Raw genomic sequence first — 22,365 nt, forward strand, 5'->3', positions numbered from 1 at the left:
AGAAACTTTGAGCAAAAGCTGCAAAAATTGGGGACTGCAAATTTTCAGCTTACAGACTAATCCCTCATGAAATCAGCCCCTTATCATTTATTTCATTTATTAGACAAACTTTTTCTTAAATTCTGTCTAATAAGATTAGACTTGTAAATTCTGCTCCTCTTCAATGGAGGGTATCATAGAGAAGCAGAATTTACAAGTCTAATTTTAATTATATTAACTATATAAAGGGAAATATTCGCCCGTTTCATTTTCGCCCCTTTCACCCTTGTTGTCAATGGCTGAATTTAAGACTGAGCGAAATTGTGGTTTTTTTCTCTTATCTCTCTTTTAACACAACTCACTGGGCGAATTTAAAACGGAGCGAAACCGTCAGTAAGTGCAGAAAGGTGAAAATAACCAGGTTTACAGTATATTGCCTTGATTAGATTTTATAGATTTCTTCATCTGTTACCAGTAATTTTTGAAACTGTTGTTTTTAATGGAATAAGATAATTCTTTTGGCATGATCTGCATCAGATTACAGTGCCTGCAGTTCTTGGGCTGTGAATGCATGCCCGTTAAATGAGGTGTGTGCGGACTTCACAGGTGGTTACACCTGTCTCTGTGCCAGAGGATTTAGGAGAGTAAATGGCACTTGTCAAGGTAGGCATAATGCTACATATTAAATTGTGATATCTCTTTTCCTTGTAAGAGTTTTGCCAAATTTCATGATGATTTGAAGGTTTTGAGTTTGAAGTATATTTTATGGTATATTTGTAAATTTATGTCGAATTCTTGTCAAAGTATTCATAGATTGTTTTGTATTCATTAACAGATGTCTACATTATGCAGAGCTCCCTTGATATATTGTCCCCCCCCCCCTGTCCCCGTCTCCCCCCCCCCCCCCCCCTATAATGCCACCCCCACTTATTGCCTGAAAATCCTGAAGAACAGATTTCCTCCCATGTTAACACCCCTGTTATAATGCCAACCCTGCATAATGCCATATGTCTGCTGATTTTCACAAACAAATGGTTATAGGGTTTACCCTCCATAATAATGCCAATTACCTAACACCCATCAGTAATCACACCTGTACTTTGATATCAGTGTGGTGAATACGTGTGACAGGCTGGACAAGGTATTCAGGTTAATTACTAATAATTGCAGAATTTAACTTAAGATAATCTAAATGTTTATATTCAGAATGGAGTCCAAATAACTTTATGGTACTAAATTTCTTTTGACTGCTCAGTGAATTGTCTGTAATGGTGAATTCGTTATATTGCCACCCCTGCTTTATTGCCCAAATTCGTCTTGAACAAATGTTGGCAATATATTGAGGGAGCACTGTATTTTGAATTTTGTCACAGTAGAAGCTTGTGTTCCTACAGTGTATTTATATTTGCTTTTCAGTTTTCCTTGTGTCTTGAATTACCCAGGTGATTTAACACTGAACAAGAGGCAATGTCAGACCTGCAAACAATATCAGCTAATTTGGAATTTAGCAAGCTACTATACTATACAATATTTGAATTATTGTAGATTTGGATGAATGCACAGAAATGACACACACCTGTCAACATGATTGTGTAAATACAGCTGGAAGTTATAGGTGTTCATGTAAAATTGGATACACTCTTCACATCAATGGAAGAGAATGCTCCCCACAAAGTAATTTAGATTTTAAAATTTCAATTTGTTATACCCATACTTATATTTATAGCCCCCTACCAGCAAATTTCTTCAAAGTAAATTAGGTTTGCTCACTGTTCGTCCATTAGTCTGTCAGTTGTGCAATTCAATTTTTTGCACCTTTTTTTCATCATGCTTGGAGATATTTATATGATATTAGGTACAATGCTTTACCATAACAAGTTATAGATCAAGTTTCGAATTTGTTCTGGTCCATTGATTTTTAGCTCATTTGAGTTGAAAGCTCAAGCGAGCTTTTCTGGTTGTCTGTCCGTCCGTCTGTAAACTTTGTACATTTTCAATACTTCTCCAGAACCACTGGGCCAATTTCAACCAAACTTGGTAAAACGCATCCTTGGGTGAAGGGCTTTCAACTTTGTTCAAATCAAGGGCCATGCCCCCTTGAAAGAGATAATCACAAAAATGTAAAAATAGGGTGTGGTCATTTAAAAATCTTCTCAAGAACCACTGGGCCAGAATAGCTGAAATTTATATGAAAGCTTCCTGACATAGTGCAGATTCAAGTTTGTAAATATCATGACCCCTGGGGGTAGGTTTGGGCCACAATAGGGGATCAAAGTTTCACATGGGAATAAATGGGGAAAATCTTTAAAAATCTTCTTCTCAAGAACTACTGGGTCAGAAGAGCTGAGATTTACATGAAAGCTTCCTGACATCGTGCAGATTCAAGTTTGTTAGTATCATGGCCCCCCGGATGTAGGGTGGGGGCCACAATATAGGGATCAAAGTTTTATATGCGAATATATAGAGAAAATCTTTAAATATGGGCCAAGGTGACTCAGGTGAGTGAAGTGGCTCATGGGCCTCTTGTTGGAAAGATATCAATTCTTTTTATCCAGTATAATTTATATGATTTCAGTCTTTAATCCCTGTAGAGGAAATTACAAGTGGAACTTCTGTGACCATACTTATGGAGGGTGTACGACAGACGATGGGGGAGGTCCCGAGTGTTTCTGTAGAGCTGGCTATTCTCCTGTACAAAGAGATAACTTTACTCTCTGCAATGGTAGGTGAAAGAGAGATTGATGAACATATATTTTTTTTTGTGATTTATGTATTTTATGAAGGAAATAGTTATATCCCCTTGCAGTGGAGTAAAAAGTTGTCGAATGTATACATGTACATGATGTAGTAACACAGACTGTGTGTGAATGGGTGGTTAAATGCGTAACACGTACATTGTATAACTACAGTGAAACTTCTCCAAACCGACCCCTCAGAAAACCGGTTCTCCCTGAATATCGGCCGATTTTCAAAGTCCCGGCAAAAACCTTAACATTTCCTTACAAAGAAAGTCTCACAAAACCGGCCACCCCTGAAAACCGGACATCTGCCACTTTTTAAAGTACAATTGTTAACAAACATGTGTAATTTACCCTTATAATACCGCCCACTATTCGAAGACTAGACTTTTGGCCAGAGGGGTGATTAAGACTGGCCAGGTGTGAAAAATGACTGACCCACTGGCCAGGTGGGAAATTATCAACCGGAGGTGTGAAAAACACAAGTGGCCTCTATAAGTTCTATAGTTTACCTGTGATGTCCAGGGTGTTAATTGGTGCTTGGCTAATCCAAGTGACCCTTTTAAATTTCTGTACGAAATGTCATAAACAGATATACACATATCGAATGAATACAATCAGTACGCCATATTGTTGCACCATGGATATAAGCGGTAGTTAATAAACAACAAACCCATGACTGTTAATGATAATTTTCAATAGATAAATGAAATTAAAATTATATATTTACTACTGTACTTTTCAAAAACGTCAAAACAAATTTGTTAACGATATAAGCAATGGACGTAAACAGAGTTTTTATAGGTAAGAGGAATTTCAATAATAGGCCTCTGTGTTTTCTTTATGTATCCTGTTATAAATTTTTAGTTAAAATTAGATGATTGTAACAAGACTATTTCTCGTAATAATTACATGTACCTGTAGGTACTCGCGGACTAGTTTGATCTCCACCGATAATTGATCATAGATCCCCATATCAAAGTGAGCAGTACCTACTGTGTGTATTAATTGCAGCAATCAAATGGCTATGTGTTTGTTTTGTTTATTAAAACATAAGCCGAAATTCTACATAAATGCTGCTAGTCTACAAATTTCTATACATATATCAAATGCAGTTTTATTTAAACGGAATGTTTTCCATTATTTATGCATGTCAATGTAAAAATGTTTATTCGTGTTTAATTAGTTTTAGTGCTATAAATTGAAAATAAACGTGTTAGTAAATTATTTTGTTTTATTTCCAATAGTGAAATAATAGTCCTTGAACATCATATTATATGGTTTGTGGTATGTCAATGAAATATCTAATAAAAAATTTAGCTGAAATGTCTCTAAATGCTAAATTCTCGGTATACCGGCCACCCCTCTAAACCGGCCGTTTTTTTTTTTCGGTCCGACAGCTGGCCGGTTTAGAGAAGTTTCACTGTATATACTTTAGAATTGATTCATTCAATGCCTTGTTACAAGGGGATACCTCACATTGTGGATGTCTAGTGTTGTTCATTATCCAGTTTGTTCTAAGTCAATGTGAGGAACTTTTGATTTTCTCAGATGTTCAGGAATGCTGGATGGGTATCTCTGGCTGTTCCAATGGTTGTATGAATACCTGGGGTGGCTTCAGATGTACATGTCCTGTAGGATTCACTTTGGACACTGACAGCAAGACCTGTATTAGTAAGAGGCTTTGTATTCATCAACAACAACGTGTAATTCTTGTTATCTTAGCATTTTTTTTTGCCAGAAACAATGGAGTATAATGAAGACGATCGTTACTTGTGTTCTTCCAGTTAAACTGATCATTCCTGATATTAAAAAAAGTTGAGACATTATAAAGATTTATTATTTATTATAGGCTGTGGATATGATCCATATACATCCTAAAGACTTGGTGGGTTTTTTTTAAGGTTGTGTGTCTTTGGGAACATGGGGAGATAACTGCATGAATTCCTGTGAATGTGGGCGTGGCGCTGTAAGATGTGACCCTGTGACAGGATGTGTTTGTAACGAGGGCTGGATTGGTCTCCACTGCTCACAACATGTCAACAACTGTAGCAACACCTCATGTGGTTCTCATCAAAGGTGTATTCATGTCAACTTTACATATTCCTGTGTCTGTGAAGAAGGTTTCAAACAGAACTCCAACAATCTGTGTCAAGGTAGATTTTAATTCTCACACTAAAATTTGGTTAATGTTACTGATGTTGTCACCAAAACTAATATGTATTCCAAGTGTGGTTAAATAGTTTTTTTTCAACAAAATCTTAATGATGTATGAAGAGTTTTGGCAGCAGCTGTTGAAAGTGTACAATATACTTTATGCATAGTATTTGAAATCAGAATTTCTTAAATCCTTGTATATTATGCCCCCTTCAATCAGTTTCACAGTTTGTTATAAAGACATTTTCGTCCAAGTTTCGGCATTTTGTGGTTATTTTTCACAGATATTGATGAATGTTCCTCTAACCAAAACCTTTGCACACAAAGGTGCATCAACACAGAAGGAAACTACAGGTGTGCATGCACTGATGGATTCCAACTGGCATCAGACAACAGAACTTGTGAAGGTAATCAATATATGAAAAAGTGAAGATAACAGTGATAAATCTCACAAATCGTATAAAGAATACGAAATTAAGAGTAGGGCAAAGACGGACCCCTGAACAAACCAGTTGTGAAATCAAAGGTGCTTAGAAGGAGTAAACATCCCCAGTTGACCATTCTCGCCCGCCGTGAGCCCTACATCTTGATCAAGTAAATGGAGTAATCCGTAGTAGATATGTAAAGAATTGCCTAACAATTGGTATGAAACATGTCAGAAAGCAATCTACCTACTGATGGGTTATATTTTACAAATTAGATCATTATAATGAGCATAGAATTTGCAAATGCTGACTTTAAAGGAGATTGTCAAATTCCCTGTAACTTTCAACTTACTTGTAAGTAGCCCACCTCAATTTAGAAATTAATCATAGGCAGAACATCCTCTCGCTTATCGATTCAGTTGAGTATAAAGAAATGAAATGTTTGCAAAAATGAATTACAGTACTGGTATGTATGTATCTGTCTTTGACATCATATATACATATTTACCAGCTATGAGGGCAATAACAAGTTTGTTGTCCTTCGAAGTGGCAACTATTTCCCAAGCTACAGCCAAGGGGCACAGTTGCTTTTAAAAAGGACAGAGTTAATATGCTTCTTTTAATTATAGCCAGGAAGTGGTTATTCTGTTACACTGAATATAGATTATAGCGTACATGGAAAAAGGCAGCTTTCTATTGAAACACTTGTAATTCCTGGAGGACTGACACTTGAAGTAATGCAGATTTCATTTGATGCCACACAGCAGATGATCACATGTCCATTAGATGGTTTTAAGATTATTTGTCAAGGCAAATTGTCTTGGGACTTTAAAAAAAAGAAATTTCATAGATAGGAAAATATATATATGAAAAAATTCAATGAAAAGTGGAAAATTGATAAATTATGTTACATTTTTTAATGAAAACTATAACAAACATTTGCTTGTAGATGTGGATGAGTGTATGCTACATGTATCAGACTGTCACCAACAGTGTCTGAATACGATAGGAGGGTTCTACTGTTTCTGTTATGATGGATTCAGTCTCTATGGCTCAAACAGGTGTATTAAAGGTAATACTCTCTCTCTCTCTCTCTCTCTCTCTCTCTCTCTCTCTCTGAACACAAGTATTTCTTCATTTCTTTGTTTCCATCTTTTGGAATATTTTATCTGGACATTGTTCCACTGCATGGTTTTCTGTTTCTGACCTGTTTATTTGTCTGTACAGATGAATCTAGCTCCCCATGTGTTGCCACTGGTGATTCCTGTGAATATGGATGTAGAGTGGAAGGAGGTCTTGCTTTCTGTTTCTGTCCTTTTGGGTACTTGCTGAATGCTGACCTGACAACATGTTTGTGTACGTATTTACACTTCCCATTTACTTAGTTTCACTTCAGAAAAAGTTTGAAATCTTCTAAATATTATAATATTTGTAAATTTATACATCATTTAGATATAAATTCAACGGTGAATGTAAATTTGGTGACCAACATAACGTTTGAATCCGAGTACAGTGATCCATCTTCAATACTCTACAAAAATCTCAAAGAGGACGTAGAAATTCAGGTTTGTGGTTTGTTTTGTTATAAAGTTAACAAGGAATATTAATTAACAAGGAATATTAATATAGGAACACTTGGAAGACAATTTATATGTAAGAACGATTGAATTTAGATATTCATTTCTTGTTTGTAGTTTCAGGCCCTCTTCATGAACATGCAAGATCTGCACTCCATTCAAATTCTTAAAATAAGGTTAGTCGTAAATATAAATTTCTTGTAAAAATTAACTTTTGCAAAAAATATCAGGTTTAATAAAGTATAAATCAAGGTAATAGTCATTCCACACTTTGTTTTCCTACTGTTGTGCATAATTTCAGTGAAAACTGCACAATATTTGATCTACAAGTGAGGTTTGATACCAATGTTAGCGGTGCGTTGGAGACCAGGTTGACGACAGTGCTACAGAATGTGTACCAATCAGGACTACATATACAGGACAAGAATTATGCCATAATACAGGAACCAGTCACGTCTATACCGTACAGTGAGTTGTAATTGTACTCTATCGAATGTGCTACAAATTGATGCAAACATCACTGTGCTCTAAAAATTGATGAAAAATTGAAGGACAGGTATCTTGGGCTGTATTTTAATTCCATTTAGTGTCAGGAATTAAAATTAGTGCCAGTGTGTGTGTAAATGTGTCTTTGTGAAGAAAGGATGAAATCTTTTGATATGAATGTTAGTTAGGTTTGTGTTACCGTGTTTGTACATGTAACAACATTTTAACTTTTTATACCTCCTTTGAAAAAGAGGGGCAATTATTGGTTTGCACCTGTCATTCGGTAGACCAAGTATTGTTTGCTCAATATCTTGAAAACACCTTTGCTTGACAAACATCAAACTTGGTGTACTGATAGCCATTAAGGATGTACTCTACATTGTCATAATGGCTGACTTTCTTTAAAAACATGGATATAAAAGTCAATATCAGGAATATTTGACTTTTACTTTTCAATTTAGATATCTAACCAAGTAGGTCAGTAGGTTAGAATACGGACTGCTGAACTTTAGGTCGCAGGTTTGAGTCGAATTAAATTTTTTTCAGATTACCTTCTACTAAAACTATTTTTTGACAAAATAAAGTTAATTTGAAAATGTTCAACTTCAAAATATTGTTGTACATATCCTCCATTTTTCATCTACAACAAATTTCTCTGGTGTAGCATACCTCCTTAAAGAGGTTTAATGACCCCTTTGATATTGAGATCACAACGTCAAAGGTCAGGGGTCAAACTACCCTGAACATGAGAATATATTGTCCACTCAGTGTCTTGAGAACACTTTGCTTTATAGACATCAGTCTTGGTACACTGGTACCCCATAAGGAGTAGATGACCCCTATTGATTTTGAGGTTGCAAGATCGAAGGTCAGGGTCAACTACTCAGGACATAAAAGAAATATTTCCCGGTCAATATTTTAAAATCCTTTACTAGATAGACATCAAACTTAGTATGCATGTAAATCATAAGAAGTAGAAAATCATTAACTTATAATTTTGAGATCTAAAGGTTAGAGATCAAACATTTCTGCATATAAGAAAATATTGTTTGATCAATGTTTTGCTGGATATCATTTCTTGTAATAATTAGCAATACAAGACTTAGCATTTCTATTTTTCCTTTATTTGTAGCACCTGCCCCCTGTTTACTGTGTCTTGCCACGGAGAAATGTTATATCCAGGTGAATTACAAATTTTTGTGCAGGTAAGCATTTGTATTAATAAATGTTTTCACCTAAAAGGACTGTACATTGTATATTATTGAATGGGCGTAATTTGGTCCTTAATAACATGAAAATTCAAGCGAGATTAGAAATAAAAAAGAATTTGAAACTTCATTTCTTTTATGACAACCATGAATCACCAAATTTGCACCATGTCTTCTAATATTAAGTAAAAATTTAGACATTTTATTGTGTGCTGTGGTTTTTGAAATAAGTATTATTACATTTAATATTATTACAGAATGACTTCATGAACAATTTTCATATTTCTACCAATTGACGTATTTATAGAAGATGTGTATGTACTAACAATATGAAGTCAGTGCACTCTATATTTGTTGAAAGGAAAATTATACAAGAGTGTGGTTTTTTTCTTCCAAATTTCACAAATCCAAGAAAATTAAGTCAAACATTTTTGAGAGTCATATCTTAAGATTACCAACTATATTTGAAGAATACATTTGAAAAATTGTACACGCATCCCTTCATTAATTGAATAAATAAAACTTTACACGATTCTAAAAATTGAAAGTCATATTAATAGGCCTAAACCATTAAATATTATACACTTGAACAGTCAATTGTATGTAATCAAAAGTACCCAAGAATATAGAATTATCAATTTGAAAATTAATCTCAGTTTTTTTATGCCTCCATTGATAAAATGGACATATTGATCGACACCTGTCAGTTTGTAGACCAAGTGTTAATTGTCCACTCGGTATCTTTTGAAAAGAATCCTTGACACACATCAAACTTGCAGTAATGGTTTCTTCTAAAAAGTAGACAACCCCTATTGATTTTTAGGTCAAAGGTCAAGGCTTAATCTACTCTACTCTTCGGAAGATATTGTCCACTAAATAACTAGAGAACCATTTGTTTGACAGACATCAAACTTGGTACACTGGTACATCCTAAGGATTTGATGATCCCCATTGGTTAAAATGCCTTATGGTATTACAATTCCTTTTCATTTTGAATCTCACAAGTTCATAAATCAATTCATTCTGGATATTAAAGAAATGCTACTGAATTATTATCTTTAGAACCTTTTGCCTGATAGAGATCAAACTTAGTATTGTGGCTGCCCTTGTGTAGTAGATAACCTTACCCACTCTCATTGCAGACGTACTAAATTTAAAGTTGATTCTTTTCTATATTGTCACATGAGGGATATATATGTTTCTACACCATTTCTTCTTCTTCTTTTTTTCAGAACTATGTTAGGTATGTGTTTCTATGTTACAATTTAGATTTATTTAAGGATTGACAATTGTAACCAGTGTTTTCTTGATGGCTTGTGTACATGTTGCAGTTGCATACAAATCTTTAATCCTTAAGTCAATTCAGCCAAAATTTTACAGTTTGGATTTTATTGTAGTAAATGCCAGTACCACAGTGTCTCTAAAAATAACAACAGCTGAGAGTTACAAGGCGTTCATGGCCGACACGACAGATATAAGATTTGCCTTGTTCGAGGATTCTGTAGTAACAGCTGTAAGAACTGTAAAGCAAAGTCTGTTCATATAAACTTTATTTTACAATTTTTAAAAAATTTGTGATGTTGCCTTGATGTGATGAAGATTTTTGGGAAATAATTATGTGAATATATTATATATATATGATAACGAACATGAAAGTTAGGGATGTGTCGCTGGTATTTTTTACTAGTTGGGTAGTACTTAGTACATAATGAATGGAATCAGTAATGGATTGGTTATTACTTATATTGCCTTCAATAGTAACCAGATAATAATTCATTGAAGACACATTGTAGTATAATAATCCCTCCAAAAATTGAAGCACAACATCTTTAATGATTTTATTTGGAATATAACTTCGTAAAAGTTGTGATTCTCTTAAAATAGAAAATGTAACCATAAAGTTTGTAGAACTTGCCTTTTTTCTTCTCCAGCTAAAGGGACTGAATCTGCCAGTTAGGGAAATCCAGTTGTTGTCAATTTTGTGAGTAAATTGAGATTACACATGACAGTCCTGTTATATTAACTTGATATTGCAGAGAACTGGTATCATGATCTTTTTGTTTTTTAGAGCTCTGTCAACAGGAACAAAATTGTATGTTACATTTCTCCTGGACTCTTCCGTTTCTCCTGAATTGATTACCCAGATTGCCAATAAAGTCAACGAGAGAATAGACACGGTGAAGTGCATTACTCTTGGTGATGGTTGTGTACCATTGTTACAGAATACAGACATTGTGGATGGAACACAAGAAGGTCAGTTGATGTGTGTAGTGGACAGTATTACAGAAGAGTTATATATACCTCCTGGCTAGTAAGCTCATTGGTAACATATTAGTCCCCTACCGGTTTGTAAAACTGAAGGGAACTATAGCTTTCTTTTCCATCTGTCCCTCTGTCTGACTGTCAGTCTGTCCCATTGGCTTTCCAGACTTTTTTCCTTTATGCTTGTGTGGATTCATTTAAAACTTGCAGTAATAATAATAATAATGTCCATTATTATACCCCCCACAACAAGTTGTGGGGGGGTATACTGGAATCGGGTTGTCCGTCCGTCTGTAGACGCAATGGTTTCCGGGCTCTAAAGCATTATCCTTTCCACCTACCGTCACCATATCATATATATGGACTACCCATGGGATGAAGATGTTCCCTATCGATTTTGGGGTCCAAAGGTCAAAGCGCACTGGACATCGAAGTAGCAATATGGTTTCCGGGCTCTAAAGCATTATCCTTTCCACCTACAGTCACCATATCATACATATGGACTACCCATGGGATGAAGATGTTCGCTATCGATTTTGGGGTCAAAAGGTCAAAGGTCAAGCACACTGGACATTGAAGTAGCAATATGGTTTCTGGGCTCTAAAGCGTTATCCTTTCCACCTACAGTCACCATATCATACATATGGACTACCCATGGGATGAAGATGTTCCCTATCGATTTTGGGGTCAAAAGGTCAAAGGTCAAGCGCACTGGACATCAAAGTAGCAATATGATTTCCATTTAAGTTCTTTAACGGCTTTTTTCATCGCATGGAGATGCTGTGTTCCTAGATACCTTTTGGATCATAATACTGAAGTTTTATAACATGCTGTATCATTTTTATTGTGTACAGCGCTTTAGAGTGGTTATTCATAATCATATAGGGCGCTATATAAATAAATATTATTATACAGATACAATATAAAATAGTATATGAAGGTATGTTGTATACATACATGTACGTTATCTGCATATTTAAGACTGAAAATAAATAAATAAAAAATAAAACTGTAAATAATCAAAAACAAATCTATAAGGTTTTAATTTCCTGAATGAAATTTTTTTTCTAAGATAAGCAGATTTATAAGTTTCCAATGTTGGATAATATTTTCAAAATTTTGGCATATTCCATAACTGAACCGTAAATTGTAAAAGATCTTCTAAAATACTGTGTCTTTTTTCTCTGGATATATAATGAATTACTTTGACTTAATCTGGTAGATCTACTGCTAATTTCATGAACATACTGAAAAACATCTAAATAATCGGGGGTTAGACCATGTAAAACTTTGAAGACAAGAATGATAGTTCTATATACAAAGTAGTCTGACAGAGGCATCCATCGAAGTTGCTGCATTATTTCTGTTGTAGGTGTATAAAAATTTCTATTTAAAATCACAGTTGACAAGAATGAACGTAATCTAGATAACACACCTATTTTGCTTGCAAGTTTTTTGGTTAAAATTTCAACATGTTCAGACCACGTGAGACATCTGTCAATATAAACACCAAGTAGTTTTGCACATGATTCATTTTCGATGGCGATATTGTCCACTTTTATCGAAAGTTTTCTACAATTTCTTAATCTTTTCTCTGTACCAGTTGTCATGCACTGCGTTTTCTTGAGATTGATTGTAAGTTTGTTTTTATCCATCCATTCCAAAGTATTTGAAGATCCATGTGTAATTTGTTTTCTATAACATCTATACTTTTATCCGAGACATCTTGGATTTTATCGTCCGCATACATATGGGCTGCAAAGTATTGTAAGCAATCTGGATAGTCATTTACATATAGAATGAAAAACAAAGGACCAAGTATTGATCCATGAGGTACTCCTGAAAGGAAAATAATTAAACAATATATGCATATACAATATATGTAGTTCAGTTTATAAAAATATGTCCAACAAATGGTCGTGGCCAATCATTAAATTTCTAGGGGTACTTGCCTTCAGATCTGACCACAATAGCGCCACTTTTGAGAAAATTTGCTCGAGGCAAAGTCCACAATATTCTCTAGGACACAAATTTTACTGTGTGGGAGTATTTATTAAGAGTGTGAGTGTATTTATTCACATGTGCTATTTAGTTTTAGTTTAGTATCTATGATTTATTCGCTAAATATGTGTGAGAGGTTATCCAAATTATCATGTCTTGTATCTTTTGTTATACCTTCACAACATAATAAATTATGGTTATTGCCCAATCTGGCTTTTCTTATTGCCTACCAGAAGGTTCAGCACATGTTCCAGATGTTAGGAATTAATAATCATATATGTATCATATGAATGTATCATTTACCTTGCATTGACCTATTAGATATTATCGATCTAGCCTCAGTTGAAATTGTGAACACTTTTTAAAATTCTTATGTGACTATACTTGCACTAACATTTATTGTTCACTTTACACAGTTTAAGGAGGTATACTACATCATCATAATGGCTGACTTTTAAAACATGAATGTAAATATAAATATCAGCAATAGTTGTATATTCTTTCTAAATTTGATTGCTTAGCTCAGTCGCTTAGCGTGTTGTCACTGATGATCCGGAGATTGCGGGTTCGAGTCTAGCAAGGGTTTTTATTTTTTCAGACTACTTTCTACTAAAACTGCATTTTTGACTGAAAGAAGAACATTTAAAAGTTTTCAATTTTCAAAATTATGTTGTACAAGTCCTCCTCTTTTCATCCACATCAAATTTCTCTGGTGTTGCATTTCTCCTTAAGACATTGAAAAACATACAAAAGAATAAGAAAAAAGAACAAATATCGGATCACTTATTAATATCGTTAGCATATTCTAAGCATTTCAGACACATCCAATTATACTAGTCTATAACTCCACCTATTGTGCATTATTAATAGATTTTAAACCACCACCCCCACAAAAAAACCTATGATGGATGTAAAATCTCAATTTATTACTTTAAAAGTTCCTCTTATTGAATTCAGTCAATGTACTTTGCAAACTCTTGAAAACTTTAGCAGTATGCATCAATGTTTATCAACAGATTAAAGTTTTGAAGACTAAAAGAAAAGTTATGCATTGCAGGAGGAACTGGAAAAAGATCCCAAACATGACTATATTTTCTCTGGTTATTCACATCACTTCCCAAAGGATTGGGATTTTCTATGTGCATATATTCCTTTACAAAATTCCATAATACCCACTTTAGACAAACTGATCACCCACTTTCAGAAAGTTCACAAACTCCATAGCAGAATATTGTGGAAATTTGTTATGGATGATGAGTGATTTTCCATATTTCAAAATTGGACACTTAAAATAAAAAATAAAAGCATATTGGAAATTAAAGTTCAAACTGAAGCTGAAATGTTTTAACTTCTCAGAACTTCGGAATCTAAACTAATATTTATGCATACTGCAGATCTGTAGCTCTGTGGAAAAATAGTGGGACAAACCATTAAATTTTTCAGGAGAATACAACGAAGCAAGGCCTCAGTCATGCACATTTTTTCTGTGCTGTAACTCAAAGGTGTTATAAGGAGTGGATCTGTAGCTCTCTGGTCTCTCCCAATATTTTCCCCAAGAGCTACAGATCTGCAGTTAAATGAGTATACATGTATGTTCTTTTTAGTTCCGGTGATATGCAAGACATGTGATGCAAATGCATCCTGTATCCAAGATTCCCCAGGCTGGTGGAAATGCATGTGAGTATGTTTTGATTCAAGAAAATAGTAATAATAAAATAATAAATGTTAGATTGGTAGGGATCTTTCATCATTATATAATATCACCAGGCTCCATGACCATAAACTGAGATCATATGCCTATATGTAAGTCAGAAATAAAATTTTGTATACCCATGGCTTGTTAAAATCACAAATACTTTATTTATTTTATTAACATTTTGAATAAATTTAAAATATAATCTCAAAATGAATTTTATTGACTAATAATGTAAATATTTTACGAAAAGATAAATTTGAAAATTTGACTGAAATATATTCTCTGAAGTTTATGGCGATGGAGCCGTATTTCTCGTAAGAATTTTTATTTTTCATTCCTTTTTTATCTCACCTGAACCGAAGGTTCAAGTGAGCTATTCTGATCACATTTTGTCCGGCGTCCGTCTGTCTATCCGTCTGTCTGTAAACTTTTCACATTTTCGACTTCTTCTCAACAACCACTGGGCCAATTTCAACCTAACTTGGCCAAAAGCATCCTTGGGTGAAGGGCTTTCAAGTTTGTTCAAATGAAGGGCCATGTCCCTTTCAAAGGGGAGATAATCACAAAAATGCAAAAATAGGGTGGGGTCATTTAAAAATCTTCTCAAGAACCACTAAGCCAGAAAAGCTGAGATTTACATGAAAGCTTCCTGACATAATGCAGATTCAAGTTTGTTCAAATCATGGGCCCCTGGGGTTGGATGGGGCCACAATAGGGGATCAAAATTTTACATACAAATATATAGGAAAAATCTTTAAAAATCTTCTCAAGAACCACTAAGCCAGAAAAGCTGAGATTTACATGAAAACTTTCTGACATAGTGCAGATTCAAGTTTGTTCAAATCATGGCCCCCGGGGATAAGATGGGGCCCCAAGGGGGGGATCAAAGTTTTACACACAAATATATAGGGAAAAACTTTAAAAATCTTCTTCTCAAGAACCACTAAGCCAGAAAAGCCGATTTTTGCATGAAAACTTTCTGACATAGTGCAGATTCAAGTTTGTTCAAATCATGGCCCCCGGGGATAAGATGGGGCCCCAAGAGGGGATCAAAGTTTTACACACAAATATATAGGGAAAAACTTTAAAAATCTTCTTCTCAAGAACCACTAAGCCAGAAAAGCTGAGATTTACATGAAAGCTTCCTGACATAATGCAGATTCAAGTTTGTTCAAATCATGGGCTCCAGGGGTTGGATGGGGCCACAATAGGGGATCAAAGTTTTACATACAAATATATAGGAAAAATCTTCTTCTCAAATCATGGGCTCCGGGGGTAGGATGGGGCCACAAGGGGGATCAAAGTTTTACATACAAATATATAGTTAAAATCTTTTTCTCAATAACCACTGAGTCAGAAAAGCTGATATTTACAAGAAAACTTTCTGACATAGTGCAGATTCAAGTTTGTTCAAATCATGGTCCCCGGGGGGTAGGATGGGGCCACAAGTGGGGGGGGGGGGGTCAAAGTTTTACATACAAATATAGAAAAAAGCTTTAAAATAACCATCGGGCCAAAGAAGTTGACATTTACATGAAAGTTTTCTGACATAGTGTAGATTCAAGTTTGCAAAGGGTAGTTTGGGCCATAATAGGGACCAAGGTTTTACATGCAAATATATATGGAAAGTCTTCAGATATGGGCCAAGGTGACTCAGGTGAGCGATGTGGCCCATGGGCCTCTTGTTTATCACTATACTTCTCCCTTGTGGACAGCTATGGCAAAAGGGACAAGGAGAAAGTGGGTGGAAGAGGGAAGGGTAAAAGAAAAAGTGAGGGGGGAGAGAAAGAATGGGAGAGGGATGGGAAGAGTGGATAATCTCTAAAGGCAAACTGTAACCTTTCAAGTATGTATATTTTATTGTAGAACCACTACTGTCCCTCCATCTACTGCTACTCCCAGTACATTCGAACCATCAACAGGTAGTATGGCCCTATTTCTGTAAGAAGTAGTGGATTTAGATATTTCTTCACACGTAATAATTTCCACATCCTTCTGACTTGGCTCTTGTTTTGACAGTTTCAGCAGTTTCTGGGATTTCCCGGTCGGTCAGTGAGAACAAACAGATGATTGTGGGGATGGGGATAGCAGTCCCCCTCATGGTCCTATTTCTCATTCTGATAGTGGTCCTTGGTGTTAGGATCTACAGAAAGTGGCACTGCTGGCAAACACAAAGGTTGGTGACTGTTTTATTTCTTGTGCTGAAATCCCCAGATTATAACGACTACAGTTGTGTTATACACTATAAAGGCCAAGTATCTTACATTGAATGGCTATTATAAATCATAATTGTATGATTTTTGTTACAGTAAAGAAAGAACTATAAACTATGCAGCTAGCCAAACACAGAGTAATGCTCTGCACAGAGATAGGGTAATAATGTTCACTACAAAGTTTTATCTGCAGACCTCCATATTGTTCATATCAGAATGAAGTACAACAGTAAAACATGCTTATAACGATTTCTTGTGTATTGTGAAGTGACATTTATTTCCAAATTAGAGGGAAATAATGAAAATTTTATTGGATATAATGAAGTTTGGTCGTAATGAATCGTTTTTGACTGGCCCTGGAGGTTTGCTATAACCATGCTTTACTGTACTTCATCAATAAATAAATTCTGTGATAATAGTGTTTTAGTAAAAAGAAGATGATCGACATGTAGCTTTGAATATTTTTAGGTGACATTTCGAAAACCAGTAGGTTCCATTCAACCACCATCTGCACAGGTTGGTTATAGTCAATTCATTTCCATTAAAATAAAAGACTCTGCTTGGAAAGGACAGAATTTAGGCCTCTAAAATTACTTTCCATGTTTGAAGCAAAGACGACTTTGATTTGATGAAGAATGAATGCACAAATTTTTTATAAATGATTTTTATTTTTAACAAAAAAAGATACTGATGTCAGCATTAGCTGTGAAAGTGATAGCAACCTTTTTAGCTCACCTGAGCTGAGAGCTCAAGTGAGCTTTTCTGATCACCCGTATTCCGGCATCCGTCCGTCTGTCCGTCCGTCTGTAAACTTTTCACATTTTCAACTTCTTCTCAACAACCACTGGGCCAATTTCAACCAAAGTTGGCACAAAATATCCTTAGGTAAAGGGAATTCTAAATTGTTAAAATAAAGGGCCAGGCCACCTTCCAAGGGGAGATAATCAAGAAAAGGTAAAAATAGGGTAGGGTCATTAAAAAATCTTCTTCTCAAGAACCACTGAGCCAGAAAAGCTGAGATTTATATGAAAGCTTCCTTATATAATGCAGATTTTAAATTGTTAAAATCATGGCCCCCGGGGGTCGGATGGGGCCACAATAGGGGATCAAAATTTTACATACAAATATATAGGGAAAATCTTTTAAAAATCTTCTTCTCAAGAACCACTGAGCCAGAAAAGCTGAGGTTTATATGAAAGCTTCCTGATATAGTACAGATTCTAAATTGTTAAAATCATGGCCCCCGGGGGTCGGATGGGGCCACAATAGGGGGTCAAAGTTTTACATACAAATATATAGGAAAAATCTTTAAAAGTCTTCTTCTCAAGAACCATTGGGCCAAAGAAGTTCACATTTACATGAAAGCTTTCTGACATAGTGTAGATTCAAGTTTGCAAAAACCATGGCCTCCAGGGGAAGGTTTGGGGCCATAATAGGGACTATGGTTTTACATGCAAATAGATATGGAAAATCTTCTGATATGGACCAAGGTGACTCAGGTGAGCGATGTGGCCCATGGGCCTCTTGTTTCTCAAAATCTATCGATGGAATAGGAATAATATTAATGACTAATAAAAACATTTATTTTGTACAAAAACAAGAGAAACCAAATAAAACTATGTTAGATAAGTAACTGCTTTTAGTGTAAAGAAATATATATTTAAAGGAGAATTATTATCTTGCAAGACAAGAATCACCAAACTTACACATTCATGTGCCTGCTTTGAAGTTGAAATAATTTTAAAAATACTGTTGTCACTGAAGTGTAGAATACAATGTATAGAGCAATTTTCATTGAATTCAATTTTGGCCCTCTTTCAAATTTCAACATCAGTTTAAGATAAAAGTTGTAAAATATTTTTTTCTTAAAGTAGAAATTTTTTGTAGGAAGATTAGTAAACTTCAAAACTAAGAACATGCTGGCCTTGTAAGAGCATGTAAAATATCTTGGGGGGAGGAGGGGGGGGGAGTAATCATACCATAGTCAAAACTGTTTCTACTTAAAGTTTTCCCCATGCCTGTCACTTTGATATACGCTGTACATTGTCTACATTTCACGGACATGAATGGGTACTTTCACGTAGCTTCAACTGCGCCAAATTGCCAAACTTGAGACTGATTATTCAGTGGTCTGTTGAAAGTGTTCTTTTTCTATTGCAAGATTTTCACACTAATCAATTGGCTAAGAGATTTCTCTATAAGGTTATATGTTGTGTCAGTTAACAAACTTGGCACTTGACCTCATCTAGTGAAGGGAGGGTGTGTGTGTGTGTGTGATTTTACAAATCTTGAGAGATCAAACTTACTTACTACTGTGGTTGCCCCTGACTAATATTGATGACCCATATTTTTCACTATCATTACAGACATTCTATATTTTTCAATATTGCCACATGGAGGCATATACATTTCTAAAACATTTTGTTTGTTTTTTAACAGATTCGGCCAACTTTACGAAATGGTAAACCCCTCAGCTACCCAAGGCTCTATCCAATGCTGGATCAATTACAAGGTACAAGATTTTAACAGAAGGGTAACTTCATTCACATACACTGAGGGATCACAAATCAAGACGAAAATAGATTTCACTTGAAACTGATGATTATGCATTTCTTTCCAGACCATCAATCAAGACGCACGTCAAGGAGCAAGGATGAAGTAAGAATTTTTTTCATATGATAAATAAACTAGCCCTAAGGACAAATTAGTATGTACCACAAATAAAAATCAACAAAAGAAAATTTAAAAGAAAGTACAATATTTCTATTGCAGTTTGTATTACAACGCCCCTTGGTGGACCGAAGACCCAGTCAATTGTATAGCTCTTAGGTTTGTATTGTGATCCTTTTTAGGGAGCAGTCATAATTGGCAGGTGCCCTATAGTAATCACTCTGTCCATCAGCACTTCCTATGGCACATGATAACTTAAATTTCCTTGGAGATAACATAAATTTTACAAGACCCCTTTAAATTTTCAGTTAGTTACATTTGTGTGTTATCTCAGCCTAGCAGACTAAACCGATGACTAAACCGATGACTAAACCGATGATCTATAACATTTTATGTGCAAGATGTGGACATGTTCAGTTTCTAGCTCAATTTATGCAAGTTTTTCTGATCACCTGTTGTCTGTCTCTGTAAACTTTTCGACTTCTTCTCTAGAACCACTGGGACAATTTCAACCAAACTTGGCAAAAAGCATTCAAGTTTGTTCAAATGAAGGGCAACACCTTTCTCCGAGGGGAAGTGATAGCAAAATTGTGAGAATGCACTGACAATTTTTTTTAAAATCTTCTTCTCCAGAACCAATGGGCCAATTTCAAGCAAACTTTGCACAAAATATCCCTTTGTGAAGGGGATTCAATTTTGGACCATGCCTCCTTCAAAGGGGAGATAATCATGAAAATTCAAAAATAGAGTGGGGTCATTTAAAAATCTTCTCAACGAGAACCACTGGGCTAGAAAATTTGAAATTTACATGAAAGCTTTCTAACAGTGCAGATTCAAGTTTATCAATATCATGACCCCCGTGGGTAGGGTAGGGCCACAATTGGTGATCAAACTTTTACACACAAATAAATGGAAAATCTATAGAAATCTTCTTCTCAAGAACCGCAGTGAAAGAAGTTTAGATTACATGAATTTACCTGACATAGTGCAAATTCAAGTTTGTTAAAATCATGGTCCCCAGGGGTACGATGGGACCATAATGGGGGATCAAAGTTTTACATGCGAATATATAGGGAAAGTCTTAAAAATCTTCTTCTCAAGAACCACTACTGGGCCAGAAAAGTAAAATTTACATGAAAACTTTCTGATGTAAAGTGGATTCAAATTTGTTCAAATCATGGCCCCCGGTGGTAGTGTGGGGCCACAGTAGGGAATCAAAGTTTTACATACAAATATATAGGAAAAATCTTTAAAAATCTTCTTGAGAACTGCTGGGCAAGAAAAGTTTACATGAAAGCTTCCTGACATAGTGCAGAGTAAAGTTTGTAAAAATCATGGCCCCGGGGTAGGTTTGGGTCCACAATAGGGATAAAAAATTTACATGTGAATATATTGGGGAAAATCTTTAAATATGGGCCAAGGTGAGTGATGTGGCCCATAGGCCTCTTGTTACTTCTGGACTTAAGGAGGCAAAACATTTTCATGTTTTGACTATATGAGCCTAAACAAACAATTGTGAAATTCATGACCACAGGATTCAGGTCCATGGGTGGCACCAAGTTGGACATATATTGAGAAAATGTATATCTTAGAAATTTAAATCTTTTAATTCTGTGTACATCAATGTTTGCATGATTATGATGGGCATTGAGCCCTCTACCAAAATTTGAACTACCCCAGGGTTCAGGTACCAGGTTGGGACTAGATTGGTCATTTACAATTTGTGTTGAAAATGCACTGGAAAATCTTCTTTACTGCTTAAATATCAAGCAAATAAGATGTGTGATTACAATGATGTATAAATTTATGACCCAAATTGGTTCAGGGGCCGGGTCGTTTTACAAAACAACTTACGACAAAGTCGCAAGTCTTAAATTGTATTATACAGTTATTACTTGAAATGAATGAATTTTAAATTTTCTGAGGCTAAATTTTCGAGATTTTCTTCAAAAGATATTTTGCATTCAGGGTGAATGATTTGCAATAAAGTTGAAAATTCCAGTATGTAAAGTTTGTTGTAAGTTCTTTTATAAAACACGCCCCAGGTCACAGGGTGGAACTTAGTTTATCATATGTTGAAAATGCAATTTATTTTAGAAAATCTTCCTTACTCCTTGCAATAAGCAGGAAAGCTTTTTGCATTATTATAATAATCAATGTGAAATTTATGATCCCAGGACACTAGCTGGATTCGGGGTTCAAGCCTTCCTGGTTCAGGGCTTAGTTAATCATATTTTGAAAATGCAGTAAATTTTAGAAAATCTTCTTTACTCCTAGACATCAGGCAGGTGCCATCTGAAAACTGTAAAAATTCATTTACCTTGGGTTAAGGTGGGGCCACGTTAATCATATACTGAAGATACAGTATGTTTTAAAAGTTGTCTTTACTTCTGGACAGTCAAACTGTTCGTATGATTATGATATTGAGCATGCAATGAGTGAGCCCTTTTCACTCTACCAAACATCCGAAATCCATGGAACCTGGATGGAGACCCAGGTTGGGGAAAAGTTTACCATATATTGAAAATGCATTGTATTTCATTAAAAATCTTCCTTATTTCTGGACAGCAGAAAAACTGTTTGCATTATTATAATGAGCAACTGGCCTTCTACCAACGAAGTTCATGTCCTATAGTTCAGGAGTAACTTTTGTCCCAGGATAGGACTGTATTAATCATATATGTATATTGAAAACCGCATTTTAACTTGAAAATTTACTCTTTATTCCTGTACATCAAGTACACACACTTATGTGCAGCTTTATGAGCATCAGGTTTCTACTAAATGTACTTTATATTCAGCTTTTAGAACTCGAATTGAAAATTGCATTTTACTCTCCTTCAAAAGAATTGCAAATCATCAATTGTGTATGATAATCATAGAAACATATTTATATTACAAATCGTATTTCCTCTATGAACCAACCAATTTCAGCACGCGACATAATCCGTTC

The 22,365-nt window shown here is 35.1% G+C and overlaps 1 protein-coding gene across 1 annotated transcript in view; it reads left to right on the forward strand.

The window, feature by feature from the left end:
• Nucleotides 1-10,728, forward strand: part of LOC125645630 (mucin-4-like) — a 90,705-nt gene extending 79,977 nt beyond the window's left edge. The window contains exons 42-56 of the mRNA XM_056141956.1: nt 517-642; nt 1,525-1,653; nt 2,555-2,701; nt 4,269-4,391; nt 4,622-4,873; nt 5,159-5,281; nt 6,249-6,371; nt 6,527-6,655; nt 6,752-6,864; nt 6,994-7,052; nt 7,178-7,344; nt 8,495-8,567; nt 9,968-10,083; nt 10,502-10,551; nt 10,639-10,728. Coding sequence (XP_055997931.1) covers nt 517-642; nt 1,525-1,653; nt 2,555-2,701; nt 4,269-4,391; nt 4,622-4,873; nt 5,159-5,281; nt 6,249-6,371; nt 6,527-6,655; nt 6,752-6,864; nt 6,994-7,052; nt 7,178-7,344; nt 8,495-8,567; nt 9,968-10,010 — 1,607 coding nt within the window. The 3' untranslated portion in view covers nt 10,011-10,083; nt 10,502-10,551; nt 10,639-10,728. The remainder of the gene's footprint in view (nt 1-516; nt 643-1,524; nt 1,654-2,554; nt 2,702-4,268; nt 4,392-4,621; nt 4,874-5,158; nt 5,282-6,248; nt 6,372-6,526; nt 6,656-6,751; nt 6,865-6,993; nt 7,053-7,177; nt 7,345-8,494; nt 8,568-9,967; nt 10,084-10,501; nt 10,552-10,638) is intronic.
• The last annotated feature ends 11,637 nt before the right edge of the window (nt 10,729-22,365 follow it).

This window comes from Ostrea edulis, chromosome 6 (assembly GCF_947568905.1).
Source record: "Ostrea edulis chromosome 6, xbOstEdul1.1, whole genome shotgun sequence".
Lineage (NCBI taxonomy): Eukaryota > Metazoa > Mollusca > Bivalvia > Ostreida > Ostreidae > Ostrea > Ostrea edulis.